We start from the raw sequence: 17,032 nt of genomic DNA on the forward strand, positions 1-17,032 counted from the left end.
CAGAACAACACCCTACGAGCCACCTTAAACCTTCCTAGATCCAGACACCTATCATCTGCCCGTAGATCAGTCCACTGGCTCCCCATCCGGGAAAGAATCAACTTCAAAACACTCACCATCACCCATAGATGTATCTCCAAATATGCCCCACCACACCTGGTTCAAAGAATTACCAAGACTCAATCTGACAGGCCCACCAGAGCCCCTACTCTCATAGATTGGTTCAACCAAAGGTCAAATGCACCAAAGCAGGTGGGACAAGTTTCCCAGCCATTGCGGCCAAGCAATGGAATTCCCTGCCACATGCACTAAGAGCGGAGGAATCCTACTGGTCCTCCCGTAAAGCCCATAAAACCTGGCTGTTTGACTAACGTGCTCAACGTCCAACATCTGATATTGCTCTACCTGATGTAATATGATGCTTATATGTAATGTTACTATCTCGTATATCACCATCCCCCCCTTCATCCGGGCTGCATGTAACTGGCTCGCTCCAGCACCCTGATGCCTCAGGGTTTGTGTGCGCAATACAAATGAAATAAATAAATAAATAAATCTCTAACACACTAAAGTATTTTATAAACTTGTTATAGACCCACCAGGCCCTGCAGCTCTTCATGTGGGCACGCGTCTTCATTGAAATATATGTCTCCAGCATTGTGGATTATCGCAATGACGTTATATCTGATAGTTTCTCTAAATATGCGCTAACTTGGCTGTGAGGGTTGTATAAACAGCTTCTAATTTTCGTTGAACTTGCTCGATTTGTTCTCCGCAGCACCCCCCCCCCCCCCCGTGCTGTCTTATCTGCATTACGGTTGTCTTCTGTCGGAGTCCTTAATCTCTATGACCAGAATAGCATTTCATGATTATGCTAAATAGGAAACGGAAAAGTTGGGCACCGCACTATTTAGTGCAATTAATTCACAGTGTGGTAGAGTATGGAGGCACTACAGGAAATGCCCCACGCGTTATCTGCACCAGTGTAAAATGGGGGAAAAAGAAACACCGAAATAGAAAGGCTAAAGGGCCAGACTACATCAACAGAAAGAATGGGGGGCGATGAAGACCCACAGGAAACCCACATGAGGGAGGGCAATAATGAGGATGGCGAGTAGGAGCCATTAAGGCCACTGCTTAGCTTGTCTCCAAAGAGTAGCCGCGTGTCTCCATAGACTAACACTGGCCCCATTCAATCCTAGGGACACACCTTGCAAGAGCAGGTAACAGCCGTAAACCCCCATTGGCCCTATTTGTAAAATTGGAAATGATCTCTCAGATGAATCTGTGGCCAATATATTTCCATTTTCTATGAGTGCAGCATTTTAACATTAACAGACAAAACTGTGTGTTATTCATCGCGTGTTAAGGATCTGTGAAACCTTCTAACTTTTGGAACTCCAATAACTGTATAATTGTACAGCCGATGCATGTGTTTTTAAGCCACTATACGTTTAATGTGCCAATAGTCACTACGTTTTAGAAGTAAACTGACAGGTCCTACTAGTCCTCTTTCTATCCCCCTGCCTCCTGCTCCCCACCTCATAGGACAGCAGGCTGCTCAGCTCCACTGCCCTGTGACTTCAGTCCTGGGAACGGATAATCACTTTCATTTTCAATGTCTTCTAAAACATTATTATCTTAGCTCTTGAGCCGGTCTGCCTGATTCGTGCTTTCCTTCGCGCCAAGATGCCTCCGGGGGAACGTGCGCGCTATACATTTTTATAACATAGCATCAAGTCACTGTGACGCCAGAGGCGAGTGGTGGGGACTGGGCTCACTGCCGTGCCACACACTGCTTTCAAGGGTGCCAGTGTGTGCGTAGGGATGCCATCCAGGGCTGTACTCTCAAAATCTGGCAAATCCTCGGTCACCTTGACCAAGTCATCTGGTCATACATGGAACACTTGGCTTTCCATACTGTACAGGTGTACACATGCATGATCCCAAACTTCAAGTTCAGCTTCTGGCATACATGCAATTAATGTTGTCTTTTTTTCACTTTCAACTGATTTTATGTATGCTGATTCTGCACCTTAATTAAACTTTGACCTTTGCTTCTTTTGCACTTTCCAAACATTCTTACGGCTCCTACACATATACCCTGTTGTCGCTTTCCTTTAGGATCTGTCATACTCAGGTGTGCTCCTTCGGTGTTGCTCAATCGCCGCTAGTTCATCATTTGGACCACTATTTGCATACGTATGTACACTTATCATTAGCAAATGTTGTCTGTTTGTGTTTGGGATGTAATCTGCAATTGCCATGGTAGCAACAAATACATTAGAATATATAGACCAAATGAAAGCCCCCTCGCTGCCACCTACCTTCTGCAGCAGGAGCGATCCGGAGTACTTAGTTGCAATGGAGTACACTTCTCCCCCGAAGGCATCGGCCCAAAGCTTCACCCTGAAAGAGAGAAACAGAACCATCTGAGCACAGTTGCTTGATGAATAGAAGCATAACCAGGCGGTCTCCAGGGGCATATGCCCAGGCTGCTGCAGATGGCCGCAAGAGGTCCTTGCTCAGGTAAGGTTCCATGAAAGATCTAATCCCTCGCAGAATTAGGTCCGAACCTCTGGAACACCCTCCCCACAACCCTGAAAACAGAACATACCCTCAAGAGGTTCAAAAGGAATGTGAAATTCTGGCTCCATAACCAGAAGATGTAACTCAGATATGCCTGTGTACATTAACCAAATATCCTTCCCTCTCACAAGGACTCTTCTACTTTACACTTCTGCTTTTATACGTTATGACTAGCAGTTCCCCTTATGGCTGTAATGAGACATTACGCGATAACCTAGAATATGCCTATCGTGGTGCCGCAAAAGGATACCTGACTTGTTCCTATGCCCGCTTGTTTTGTTTGTTGTAATATGAATAACTTGCAAGAACAGAATTTCTGTAACCAGTGGGGCCTTAGCAAAATCATCAATAACAATTTGTAACACAACTGTCAGCTACTAAGCGCGTAACCTCATCACATGTTTCCGATTCCTCATACATGTGTGGCACTATTGTGTTTTTAATGTTTAATGGTTAAAACAAGTTAACATTTAACATATACAATAAACTGGCAAATACAATTAAATAAAAAAAATCATGAACATACACAATAAAAGGCTAATTAAGAATACCAAGAATACATAAACTCACCATAAATTCAGTTAATGTACAAGAATACATATCAGTCAAAACCCAACATTGGATATACAGCTAACTTGAGAGATTTTATGTAGCTTGTTACGACAACTACCATAGAGGTAGTACATCCCGACAAACATTCAGACCAAACATGCTCGCCCAGCCCACCTTCCAATGCTGATCGAATTTCTTTCAGATTGTTCCATCTCTGCCCCTGTATGGCTGGGCAATTTAAGGGTTTCACCCACACCCTCACCCTTGCAAAAACGACAACTCAGCTGATCAGCTTCCAAATGGCCAAGTCTGAACAGGATTTGCTTTGTCGGATGCAAGTTCCAGTAAAGGCGTAGGAATGTAAGCCTGATTGATTTGGTTGGATATATCGCTAGAAAGGGGGCTAAGGTACCTTGATTTTTGGGATCCCCCTTCAAGTGAGACAAAGAGGGATATCTGTGCATTTTTTCCACTGTGTTGACCCAATCAGATTCGAGTAGCAGCTTCTTCCCTCTGCAGGGATTCTCTCTGAGTCCACAGACAGAGCTAGTCACTTTACGCAAAAGGAGATTGCAATGATTAAACATCACATTCATCCATCTACATTTCCCTGAATCAAGAATGCTCTTCAAATCCCCAAACAAGGAACCTGGGTCCGGACATAAGATTTTCCTAACCAGTGACAGTGTTCTCCACTAAGCGCCGGTGTGCTGAGATATAAGGCCTGTTCATAACGAATTGCATGCATAGGAACAGAGTTAGGAACATGCAGAACCCTTCGACAAACCAAGACTTCAAGAATTGGCAATTGGATAAACTTCGATTGAGTACAGTATTTTAGGGACTATCTTCCCTTCATAGAATGTTAAACTTGATTTCAGGGAATAGCTACCGTAGCTGGTGTCAACCCTCTTCAATTGATTGATTAGTGGCATGATGTGATCCAGCAGTTATTCTGTCACCCTGTTCAGTGATGGGTTTGGCAATATAAGGAAACCTAAGTACATCAGGGAATTAACCTTGGTCACAAATTCAGAGCCAATGTGCCATCTAAAGTGCTTTTTCTAACGGCACTTAGAGCATTGCAGTATCTTAGTCTTACAAGAATTAATCTGAAGAGCACGATTGTTCATGTCTGCCGCAAAGTCATCCATCAACCTTTGGAGTCCTACCGGAGTACAGTCTTAGTCTTACAAGAATTAATCTGAAGAGCACGATTGTTCATGTCTGCCGCAAAGGCATCCATCAACCTTTGGAGTCCTACTGGAGTACGGTCTTAGTCTTAGAAGAATTAATCTGAAGAGCACGATTGTTCATGTATGCCGCAAAGGCATCCATCAACCTTTGGAGTCCTACCGGAGTACGGTCTTAGTCTTAGAAGAATTAATCTGAAGAGCACGATTGTTCATGTCTGCCGCAAAGGCATCCATCAACCTTTGGAGTCCTACCGGAGTACAGTCTTAGTCTTACAAGAATTAATCTGAAGAGCACGATTGTTCATGTCTGCCGCAAAGGCATCCATCAACCTTTGGAGTCCTACCGGAGTACAGTCTTAGTCTTACAAGAATTAATCTGAAGAGCACGATTGTTCATGTCTGCCGCAAAGGCATCCATCAACCTTTGGAGTCCTACCGGAGTACAGTCTTAGTCTTACAAGAATTAATCTGAAGAGCACGATTGTTCATGTATGCCGCGAAGGCATCCATCAACCTTTGGAGTCCTACCGGAGTACGGGAAAAAATGACTACATCATCCACATAGGACAACCAGTATGGCCTTAAATTGTGTATAACAGGTGTGATGAATGCTGCTGCTGCTAAGTGCTCACCAGTGTCAGATAGATAAAGGTTAAAAAGGCAGGGTGCGAGGACGCAATCCTGTCTGACTCTCCGGAATGTTGGAATCGGGAAAGACTGCCTGAGTGAATCAAGCCTACTTGGATTTCAGAATGGGAGTATAAACCAACAGTTAGTCTTATGGAGCTTATCCCACAGATGTGCGCAATCCAACGCATTGAATGCCACTGTTAGATCTTTTGAGGCTATGAAGACAGAATCATACCAACCCTCCCAAGCCAAATGCTGTATTGTTTTCACTATAAGCCCGTTCCTAAATTTCTGCGAAAACCAGTTTGTCATTTTGAGAGTCGACCCACCGCCACAGCCCACGCCTCTAAATGGGACAGCAAGATTGAGGAAAAAACCTTGCTGTCCGCATCCAGAAGAGCAATGGGTCTGTAGTTTAGGGGATTGGTTCCTACACTCCTCTTGTAAATTGGGACAGTATGGGTCTTTGACCACGAAGGGGGAAACAGATCCGAAAGTACAACGCTCCTAAACAGAATGTTGAGGGAAGTAGCCCAAGCTGCTGGGTTGCTCTTCAGCAAAACATTCGATTATTTATTGGGACCCAGTGCCCGGGAAGGACTAACTTTCATGATTACCCTCAAGATGTTTTCATAATGAAATAGAGTTAAGTCCATCCGATCACCGTTGTCCCAAAGCAATGCTGCATGCTCTACAGTGCCCAGAGGTCGTGCATATAGAGATGTAAAATGCAGGACCCAATCATTCTATGGCACTGTGTTCATTTGCGTTGCTAGCTGTTGAGGGTCAGCACTATTCAAGAGTTGCCATAAAGCCTGAGAATTTCTGTTTTATAAGACAACAAAAAGGGCCTCTGCCTCTCCTTGGAGTCTCTTACAGCGGGACTTTCGCAGACAATTCCTGTGTGATTTGCGCTTTTTGCCTCATCAGTTTTCTTTTAGCATCCAGCGGGATATCAACACATTGATTCAATGTCCTTACATCCCTCCTTAGTTGGCGCTTTCTAGCCGCTACTTCCTCACTATAAACATGCAAATGATTTTTCTGCCGAACTATCAGATTCAACGGTTGGTTATGCTCAACTATGTCCCCAACAAAGTGTTCGAAATTGGAGGCTGAAAATACCAAACACTTCCACTCCATAGAGGTATGTTCCAGGAGCTCCATCAGAGAGCGACTCCCATCCGTCACCAGAACTTGATTTCAGGAAAGGCGATTACCTTTCATCTATCATCATCTCTACCTGTGGTGTTCCCCAGGGGTCTAACCTCTCGCCCTGGCTTTTCAACCAATACCTGGCAACTCTCGCCCACTGCATTGCCACTTTCTGCTAAAATTTCCAGTGCTACGCTGACGACACTCAACTCATTTTCAGGCTGCCCTCTGCCACCTCCTCTCCCTCTCTCATCTCTGATTGCCTAACTGCCATTCAAGACTGGTGTGCCGCCAATGATCTTTGTCTAAATGCCAGCAAGATGGAGATCCTCCTCATCGGCACACCTTCCTCATCCTTTCCCCTCACTCTCTGGCCGGCCTCCCTTGGCCCTCCTCCTACACCCACCTGTAAGGCTAAGAATCTCGGGGTCATCTTTGATTCCACACTTTCCTTCTCCGCCCACATATCTGATGTCTCTAAAAAGTCAAATTTCCTACTCCACCTCCTCAGAGGTACTCTGCCTTTCCTCTCCTTCCCCCAGAAGCTCATGGTATCCCAAGCTCTGGTTCTCTCTAGCTTGGACTATTGTAACAGCCTCTTTCTAAATCTACCTGCCTCTACTCTGCGCCCTCTGCAAATAATCCAGAACAGGACTGCGAAACTTGTCCTTGGCCTCAAGCCCTGGGATTGTATCTCTCCAGCTCTGAAATCTCTCCATTGGCTCCCTGTGGATGCAAGGATTAAATTCAAAAGCCTCCCTGCCACTCTAAAAGTTGAGGCAAACCATCTCCGGTTCCGGAAGCACCTCAAGACCTTCCTCTTTTCTTCTGCCTTCGCTCCCCCTCTCCCTTGCTCATCTGTTCTCACTTGGCACCATGCACCTGGTCACCCTCTGTCCTCTGGGCCCAGGCACCTGCTCACCCTGCCACCCTCCCGCACTGCCTCCGGACCACCCCTTGCACTGGGGTCTGTATCTGTACCCATACAGCCCCCCTTTTTCTTCCTGCACTTATCAGACCTACCCATTTCTGCTGCCTTAAACCTAGCACTTGCAAATTGCTGGCTGCACTACCACTGTGTGTTGCCTTTATTATTTATGTATTGTTATGTATCTGCTTCGCCTCTGCTTAGCATTTTCCACTTCTCCCCTCTTCCATGCACTTTTCCCCTCCCCCTCTCCCATCCACTTGCGCGTTCTCAATGTCACTGGGCCTAGTAAGATCGCTGTTTTGTTCTCCCCTGTTCCCCTCCCTTGCCTTGTCGCGCTCTGAAACACTTGTGTACGAGCGCGATAGAAATAAAATATCAATATCAATACCCTTTGTGTAAGCCGACACCTCAACTGAAGTCACTCTTTCCGGTTACTCGACCGTCCTCCCCAAAGCAAACACAGCGATCAATTTACAATGATCGCTAAGTGCAGTCGAGAGAACGGTCAGTGACCTACATTTTCCAAGCAACCACCCCCCCACAAAGATGTAATCAATAGTGGAATGCACAGTCCCATTAGACCAAGTTGACCATTGCGGAATATCCCCTTTGACGGCACCATTGAGCTGGTATAAAGAATGACCTCTCATACAGCTCAACCATTGACGTCCTCCACGCTGCTTTTTTGATAGTGGTGTTACTCGAAGCTTGGCACTGTACTGAGAACCCATCAAGCGCAGGGCAAGTTTGCAGCCAAGACCCTTGAAGACAGACGATAATTTGCGAGTTCAATTCCAGACCCACCACGGGATTAGTAAAGAGGTGGGAGTGACCCCTTGTCCTCCAAGACATAACTGTCTCCCCTTCATCTGTACGCGGCTCTCGACTGGATGATCGTTAGGATTTCGGGGCATTCAGTAGCCAAAACCAGACCATTGTTTCTTCAGAGATCTTCATTTTGCGTCTCAAAGCCGAAGCATCTACGCTTAACTGTGGGTGGATTTCCAGGGTATTAATGGCGGCACCTGCCGATTTGCTGTCATCGAATTTGAACAGGTCAAAACCAAAAACTTGCAACGAGTCCCTCTCTTGCAGCACAATCCTACTTGTAAACCTAATTTTTTGGGAAGGACGAGCAGTCTACGACTGTTTCTGACCACTATGCTCACCTATGCTAAACAGCATCACCACGTACCATGCTCATGAAGTCACCACATTGCACTACGCGGCCCGTCTTTTCAGTGTAAACACCCATTACTAAGATGGCGGTGCCTGAGGACACACACGGAGCATCGTCTTCCTATTAGGATAATTCTCTCAAGACCACCCTAAGGTAGGAACCATCACACAGGGATGCCCATACCCATTTGGATTACTAATATCTGACCTCACTAGAACGTTTGAATGACTACCTCTTCTAACCCCCTAGGGCATTAACACGATACATCTACCTGAGGTCCAGTATCTACAATGACTGACACAAGGGAAATGGAAACTTTTGCGTAAGAACCTCCATTGGTAACATTAAATGAGAACCATGCAATACTTACCAGAACCACCCAGGCTTGCAATGTATAGAAATGATATGATTGGTTATTTATAACGCGCTTAATACCCAGAGGTTTTTAAGCGCGGACCCGGGGATCGAACCTGTGTTGCTCTGTGTCGTCTTGCTTCCAAGGCGAGCACGTTGCTGCTGAGCTATCCTCCCGAGACGAATATAACGCGACTTAGAGACGTGGCGCGGACACAACTGACGGACAGTGATCCTATGGGTAAAACCTGAACTATATGATGCCACTTTGGGATATTTTAGCTAACAATCCTGCACAGAGCACTTTACAATTGTGAAACACTCTTTAACATGAAACTAGCACAGTGTACGCTGAACACGCCGTAAATGGCAATTACAGTCTGTATTAACTATAGCACCTCGACCTGCCCCTTTATTATGGACACAACTCACGGTAATGTACTTGCCATTCATTACCAGTCACTCTAGGACACACCATATGACAGATACCACTGGACCCGATGCTACCAGGTACTCCATGAAAGGGTACCATTAATATATACAGAGTCCACTCCCATCCTTCTCTAACTCTCAGGTTCTCTCTTTCTATGTCCCCCCTCTACTTCCCTCCTCCACATCTTTATAAATGACAGTGGGCCTCATTACACGGAGTGCGGTAAGGGTTTACCGGTACCGGTAACGGTAAGGGCACCGGTAGCGGTAAACCCTTACCGCCTTACTACTGGGTCCCTTTGCGGGTTGGTACTTTAACGCCTGCGTTAAAAACCAACCCGCGAAGGGACCAGGGTGCTAATTACGGTACTGTAATTTGCGGTACCGTAATTAGCGCCTTCCCCATTCCCATAGAGCCCTTTGGGGCAAAAATGGGAATGGGGAAGGGCAATGGAGGAAGGCAGAGTTACCGCCTTCCCAACCTTGGAATAGGGCGGTAATTCCCCTTTCCTCCAAGGCGGTACTGGTAAATTACCGGCATGAACCATGGTGCTAATAGCACCATGGTTTACCGCACTACGTGTAATGAGGCCCAGTGTAACTAAAATGATTGCTAATGAGTCCTTGAATGCACGTACTGAGCGCAATAACTTGTACTAAACGTGTGTTCAAATACAGCAAGCCTACACACCATAAGTGCTATGACATGTATAACACAGACAAACTTGTAAACCAATGGTACATTTGGACTATTTATACTGAATCTATATCTGTTACGGCCTGAAATGATTGCATGTACAACATATTACATATATGATGTAATGCCTTGACAAAGCCCGATAAAGGATGAAACATAAGCACGTGCCAGCAACAGGTCTATGTTGGCTCACAGCACCAACAATCCAACTTGGAACCCTCAATACATTCCAATAAGCACCATACACCCTTCGGCATTTGTTCGGCTAGGTAGGATGGCGAGTAAATGAACAATTGGACGAGTAAGCAAAAAAGTTATGTATTAATTTACACTAAAATGCTTAATAACGAGAAATTAAAAAAATAAGCACCATGCTTATTGCCTTATGTCTTAGTGCAGCTGCCGTCCTAAATGTTTACTACTACCATTTCCTACCCTCTGACTGACTAAAAATGAATGTCTGTCTCAGGCCGCTGCAGCAAGGATAGAATGACCCCTATGTATCCAACTATATGATAGAGGGTGGCGCACAGGCACTAAATTCACTTTACCCCTAAATACTGTTCTCTACAGAGGGCTCCACTGTTGGAATCACACTGGGCGTTGAATTGCTCAGTCCATGAGAAAACTGAAATTCCTTGGCTAAAGCACGAAACTTTACATGTTCACATTTAAACAAGAGTGATTCCAGAGTCACTGAATTGGCTTTCGGCTTCATGTTTAACCCTTTATGTAGGGAGACCAGGATACATAGAACCTGGTTTATATCCACCAGTGAGTGTTCCCATGGAGGAGCCCCCGGCCTGTGCGTTACAAATGGAGCGTTTAGATTGGTAGGTAACACAGAGACGGGGGGGGGGGCGGGGAGGGGGCGAGCCAATCAAAGAAAAAGTAGAATCAAAATCAGGGACATATCGCTGGCCCATCACCATCGTCGGGGGACGTTCCGAAGAACATGGTTAGCAAGCACGCAGCTGTGCGAGGAATACCTGCAAGAGAACCAGGATGTGGGGGAAGGTTCCAAGTTCCTTCGGAAATCCTGTAACCAGCAGATGTCACACGCTAATGACCCACCAGTCAACGCCACAAGGCTGCACAATGACGAATGTTCTCTACTTTATACATGTCACGTGACATCATAACACACAGTCTAAGACTGTCCCTCATTTAACAGTAAGATATTCACTCTTTCCAAAGCAAATCTATTGCTCCTGGCTGCACATGGGTAGAAATTGACTGCCTGTGTACTTGACCAGTGATCATGGAATAAATTAGCAATACACTACTACTGTCTTGCCCATTTCATTAAAAACAGCCACAAAACACACACACACAAAGATACATACAATACATGAATAACACAGGGGGACTGCCAGCCATAGAGACACAGCTCGCGATAGATCACATTCAGGGGCATATGCCATCTAGTAGCTAAACACCGGAAGCTGGTGCAATGGCACGATCACAGTCCCGCGGCGCGGTCGATCTATCACGATCTGCTGACTTTTCGCCTGTGCCCATGCCCTCCTCCAATCAGCTGTGATCCGGGTATATACGTGTCATTTAGTCCTGCCATTTCTTTCTGAGGAGCCTATGCGTGCCTTGTGGTTGAGAAAGCATTCACATACCCAGCTTGCCTCTATCGCCCTCACTCGGTCCCAAACAACGGGGTACTTTAACCCAGATATAATGTATTAATGCCTTCAAGGTTCTCAGCCTGAATACTGCCCTGCTAGAAGAACTTGGGAGGGTGATCTATCCACATTCAATCTTGGGGACATTGGGCCTCATTATGAGTGCGGCAGTAAGGGGTTAACGGCACCGGTAAGGATGCCGGTGCCGTTAACCCCTTAACGCCGCATTCCGAGGTCCCTTATCGGGTCCCACTAAGGCCGGCTGGTAAAACCAGCCGTCCTTAGTGGGAGCTGCTAAGGGACCAGGAAGCTAATAACGGACCCGCTACTTGCGGGCCCGTTATTAGCTCCCTCCCCATTCCATTCAGCCCTATGGGGGCTCGAATGGGAATGGGGAATGGTTTTCTGAATGGGGACTTACCGGGTCCTCCAAGGTTGGAATGACCCGGTAAGTGCCCATTCAGAGAAGCCGGTCCCGGACACGACTTTGGAGGCAGCCATGTTGCTAATAGCACCATGGCTACTTCCAAAGTCGTAATGACCCCCATTGTTTCTAAGCAAAGTGCTACATAGAAGAGCAATTCTATGAACTTTTCTGGTTCTTATAGCCATTGTCCAAAGAGAACAGTCACGTGACTCTGCAGGATTATAACATATCATAACATGGGTGCCGGGAAGGACATAAATAAGGGTTGTAGGATCTCAAACTAACCTTTAATGGATCTTCATTACACAAATAAAGCAACTTTAAGCAAAGGTACACCTTGGTCAAAATCCTGCAGTAAATCCTGGATATTGTGGACCTAATGAAGAGTTGCCTGCGAGGTTCAAGGCATAGACCAAACAAAACATAAAATAAATAGAAGGTGCACATGAAACGCATAACGGGTTGCTTTAACACTGCGGCAGTCCTGGGGGGCATACATGAGGGTCCCACACCATGCAGACACACAACCGCTAAGAAATCCACTGTACACGACAATGACAAGGGGGGCATAACATATGAACGCCAGGAAATAAATGGCACGTTCAAGTTGTTATGAAGAGCTCAACTAGCAAAGTAGGGTCAGAAAGTTCCTAAAGATTGTGGAGCTCCCAAGAAAATCCAAGGAACAAAGCTTGATTATGGACAGAGAGACCCGGGGTGAAGTCTCTTGGCATCCACTCCTTAGCTGGTCAGAAGTCTCCAGGGCACAATGGAGTCTTTGGGGAGTTTTAGAAGTTGCACTAAGGGGAAACTGAAGTCATAATACACTGCACCTTCACTGGCATGATAAAAAGGTACAGCTGCGCAGATGCAATGGGAGGAGGGAGAGCCAGATGTTCATAAGAGGTATAGGTCTCCATGCCTACCCGACACTGGCACACGGGGCATGATTCAGAAAGACTGGCACATTGAATGTGTGATTTACTACAGCTAACAGTTCCCCATCCTGTCACGTGACTGCTGGAATGATGCTCTGGAATCCTCAACAAATAGCAAACGCTTTCGATTGACCACGTGCACATACATGTGCCTGATTGTAGACAAAGGAAAAGTGGGAAGCACGCCAGGGTCATATACAAATATATCTCTTATCAAAAACCTTTAGAAATATAGGCCAGGCATAATGACCATGGGGACAGAAGAAACCCAAAGCATTTTGCTCTTCCTGGAACTTTGTCAAGGATAAAAAGCCCTGTGTTTGTCAAGGACAAAAAACCCTGTTTTTCCACTTCTTCAATAACATAATTTCCTGTGTCAATTGAAACCCTCACTTACACAATACTGCCAGCCACTTTACAATGGCAAACATGTCCTAACAGCCAGACAGTGAATAAAAAAACATTATATTCAGATTAATTCAATGGATAGCAAATGTACTATAACTATGCCAAACATGTCGGCAGATAAATCTTTACGACACTTTCTTTGTTACTTGATGTTCATTCTCATTGACCTGGTCTATGAATAATACATATCACTTTTAATGAAGGGTATACACATGTTAAACATTACAAGAGGGGAGGAGAGAAAGGAAAATGGAGGGGTTCACACACGCAGGAAATTGATCTGTAACTGTTTATGACCCTCAAGAAATATCCAGCCATAGGCAGAATATGATAGCAGCTTGCAGATGTAAGAGGGAGATGAAAAGAGCAGAGAAAATAGATGCCCCGATCATCCAAAAGCCCTCCTTTTTAGGATTTCTCTACTGACCCGTTTCATTTTTATCACAGTCTGAATAAGCACCAATTATGAAAGCCTCGATCAATTAGATACTTGTAGATGCCAAATACAGTTGTGTCTTGCCCTTAGGATTTCCCCATAGGGTATGCTGCATTTGGTTATTTTACCATAGTGTGCATGCAGTTATATATTGCATGCTATGGGTTTCACAAATAGGGGGTTCTCAATCTTGTAATCACATAGTTGTATTGTCAAATCTCGCTAACTGGCCTGTTCAATTTTCGTTTTTTTAATTTAAAATGTGCATGGCTAGTTACCTAGCCTTTTACATGTTTATATGTATACAATACATTTTATATACATTTTATCTGTCTAAAACACATTGTAAAACAACCAATTATAAAAAATCAATCCATTATCCAAATGCCATCATTGTCTTAACCTTATTAAAATTGTAAATATGTGGTAAAAAACGCACCCCTGATTTAGACCCCTGTTAGGGCTAAAGGCCGTTGTCAAGGTGCCCTCCTGGTCCATTCTAATCCTAACCGTTATATCTCTATATAGTACTTCAAAATAATGCAGTGATTGACGATCAATGCCCCATTCTTCTAGTTTCCGCCATAACTGAGGCCTAGAAACGAAGTCAAAGGCGGTAGTGTAATCTATAAAACACAGGTAATGGGATTCGTCACTGTCCCAGTAAGTATCCGCAAACAGCAGCTGTGCACGCCATATAGCATGGGCCGTTGAGTGACCTTTCCCAAAAACCGAATTGGTGTGGTGAAAGTAGCTGTCTCTTACCCATCCCCTCAGTCAATGCCCTTAAAATCTTGCTACTGGTGCCTACAGTTGGCAGTAATTGGTAATTGCTAGATACAGAATGTTGGCCTTTCTTTTGCACTGGTATAAGTATCAAGGTACGCCAACTGTAGGGTATAATCCCTACATTAAGTATGCATGTGTACACAATTACCAGCAAGTTTGACCAATACAGGGGATTTCTCTTCAGAACTGTATGTGCCAATCCATCGGGCCCAGGGGCCCGGGACGATTTGAGACTTGCAATGATGTTTGTTACTGTTAGTTCAAGAGTCCCTACACCCAGATCCCCCCGGGCCAGATGTACAATTGTCTCCATTGTCTCCAAAGAGTACCAAGTAGAATCCCAGTACAATTCTTCAATGCGGGTTGTCCATTGAGCTTCTGAGATTCCACAAGTTTCCTTTGGAGTGATGGTGGCAAGATGTTTCTGATAAAGGCACCACATCCTACGTGAATCGTATGTTTTGAAGAGGCTGAAGACCATCCTCCAGATGGAGGAGGCCATACCATTCTTGTGTCCTTGTAGCCAGTTCTTGGATTTGGTACATAGAGATGCTATCAAGTCACTTTTCTCCGCAAGTGTATAATCACTCTGCTGTTTCATTTGGATGTTACCCCTATGGAGAGCTACTTATTTCCTATGTATTTCTGCATCAAATAAAGGACACGTGCCCTTCCTCAATAACACAGGGGAATTCCTGTGTTGAGAATGGGGTCAAACCATTTTCAGTAATGTGGAGAAGGTATTGGGACATCTGCCAAGAAGAGGTTCAACCAAGCTTTCTTGAAGTTCCAAAAACGTGTTCAGCGTTTCAATGTTGCATTCGGAGCATCCTAATCTATTGGCCAAGACAGAAACTACAGCCGCGGCCATAAGAATACTTATTTTACTAAAATGGTTCATTCCAAAGGATACACACAATTTCGAGCGGTCACTAAGTGTGGTTTCCCTGATATTGAAATTCACCATCAGAGACTGCCAAATTCTGGTGGCAAAAATACTGCCTAGACAAGAAGAGCTTTCTCCACTATGCCTGGTTCTAGCTCCAACCAGTGTATCAATGCCACTAGGAGTAAGGCGAGTCAGATGATTTTTCGCTGGTATGTTCGACTATTTCCTGCCTTTATTTAGCAGACTACTAATATGCTTTTTCCCTTTAATTATGGCTTTTGTTGTATTATTGCGTTCACACTTTAATAGCCATTCATCCAGTGCAGTTACACAATGAGCATTAAAGTCACCCCCCACCAGTGTCTCCTCCCGAGGTTCAGATTTTTGCAACTTCGCTATTACTTCTTTAATCTTAGTTCTAATCTTCAAATCTTGGGTGCCACCCGGGGGGGGGGGGTGGTATACATTCAGACTTGCCTACTAGGGAGGTTCATAATCTATATACCTATACAATGATGACAGTCCCTTCCCACGTCAACTTGACGGGCTTCAATATTACATCTGATACCAATACATAAACCCCCCACCATCCCAGGATGACCCACGCGCCCGTTTACTGTGCCAGCTGGGAGAAGGTTTTGTATCCATCGAGTAGATACATCAGAAAGAAGCCTTGTCTCCTGAAGGAGCAATAAACCAGCCCAGCAAAGGGCGCTTAATCCCTCTTCAGAGCCTGTGAAGGATTTGAAGCCTTGTGTGTTCCAAGATAGGACTGTCAATTGGGTTATACCCCCTGCAATTCAGGACCTGGGCGAGCCACTCAATGACAACTGCCCAGTTTCCTTATGTGCCCCCGATGCCTCCCCAAACCTTTGCTTGTCAGTTTGGCTCTTATGGTTCCCACACTTTCTAGGTACTTATAGCTTCACTTTTCCCCAATCGCAGTGCAGGGAAAGGCCGGAGACCGCTCAGTAAGCGTTTCCAGAGTTTTGCGGATTTGCAAACCAAGTCCCAATATGCGGAGCTCATCTGTAAAGCACAGCAACTGCTCCACTATCAAGGGGTCATACAAACGCCACCACCGCCCAGTTCGTTGAGCTATGATATTTCGGTAAATTCACAAACTCAATGTGCCTCATCACGACCTTGGCGGCAACGCTGGCGGTATAAGCGCGGGGGCTATTAGCGCGACCGCCACAGCCCCCGGCGCTAATAGCGCGGGATCACGAGTTGGGCGGACTTGGTAGTCCCCATTCCCCATTGAGCCCATTCGGGAATGCCCCATTCCCCATTGGGCTCAATGGGGAAATTTCGCGCTCATACCGCCGGCGGATTTCCCGCCGGCGGTATGAGCGCGAATTCTCGGCGGATTTCACACCTGCTCAGAGCTGGGTTGAAATCCACCGAGGCCCTGATTCGGCGGACCCTTAAATCCGGCGGTAATAGCACTACCGCCGGATTTAAGGGTTACCGCCGAGGTCGTGATGTCTTTAGAAGTCATTAACTTGAAACATAGGTTTCAAATGACTTCTGTTTAGAAAAAGGCTGCAGGCTGCGGTGTTCAATTCCTCTATTCTGATGCTGCGGCTGAGAATGCTAGCAGCTGGGCATGCAGGTCTTTCTGTTTCGTAATGTGTGCCAGATGTAATAAATTGCTTCGTGGGCTGATGTAATAGCCCAGGGCCCGTTGGCTGGCGCAGATCCACGGTGCTCTCTTCTGCATTACCTCTTTCACCCACATTATCTGCTGTATTTGTCAGAATGAAATTGCTAGATGTGCCAGGGCTATTAACCA

At 45.5% G+C, this 17,032-nt stretch overlaps 1 protein-coding gene and 1 long non-coding RNA gene across 7 annotated transcripts in view; one reads left to right on the top strand and one right to left on the bottom strand.

The window, feature by feature from the left end:
* Positions 1–17,032, bottom strand: part of CACNA2D4 (calcium voltage-gated channel auxiliary subunit alpha2delta 4) — a 1,390,363-nt gene that overhangs the window by 1,187,187 nt on the left and 186,144 nt on the right. For all 6 annotated transcript variants that reach the window (XM_069628636.1, XM_069628639.1, XM_069628635.1 and 3 more), the window contains exon 2: positions 2,328–2,409. In XM_069628636.1, coding sequence (XP_069484737.1) covers positions 2,328–2,409 — 82 coding nt within the window. The remainder of the gene's footprint in view (positions 1–2,327; positions 2,410–17,032) is intronic.
* LOC138513626 (uncharacterized) overlaps positions 1–17,032 on the top strand; it is a 481,408-nt gene that overhangs the window by 352,670 nt on the left and 111,706 nt on the right. The gene's annotated exons all lie outside the window — the stretch shown is intronic.

Source organism: Ambystoma mexicanum, chromosome 12 (genome assembly GCF_040938575.1).
Source record: "Ambystoma mexicanum isolate Mex_15411 chromosome 12, UKY_AmexF1_1, whole genome shotgun sequence".
Taxonomy (NCBI): Eukaryota; Metazoa; Chordata; class Amphibia; order Caudata; family Ambystomatidae; genus Ambystoma; species Ambystoma mexicanum.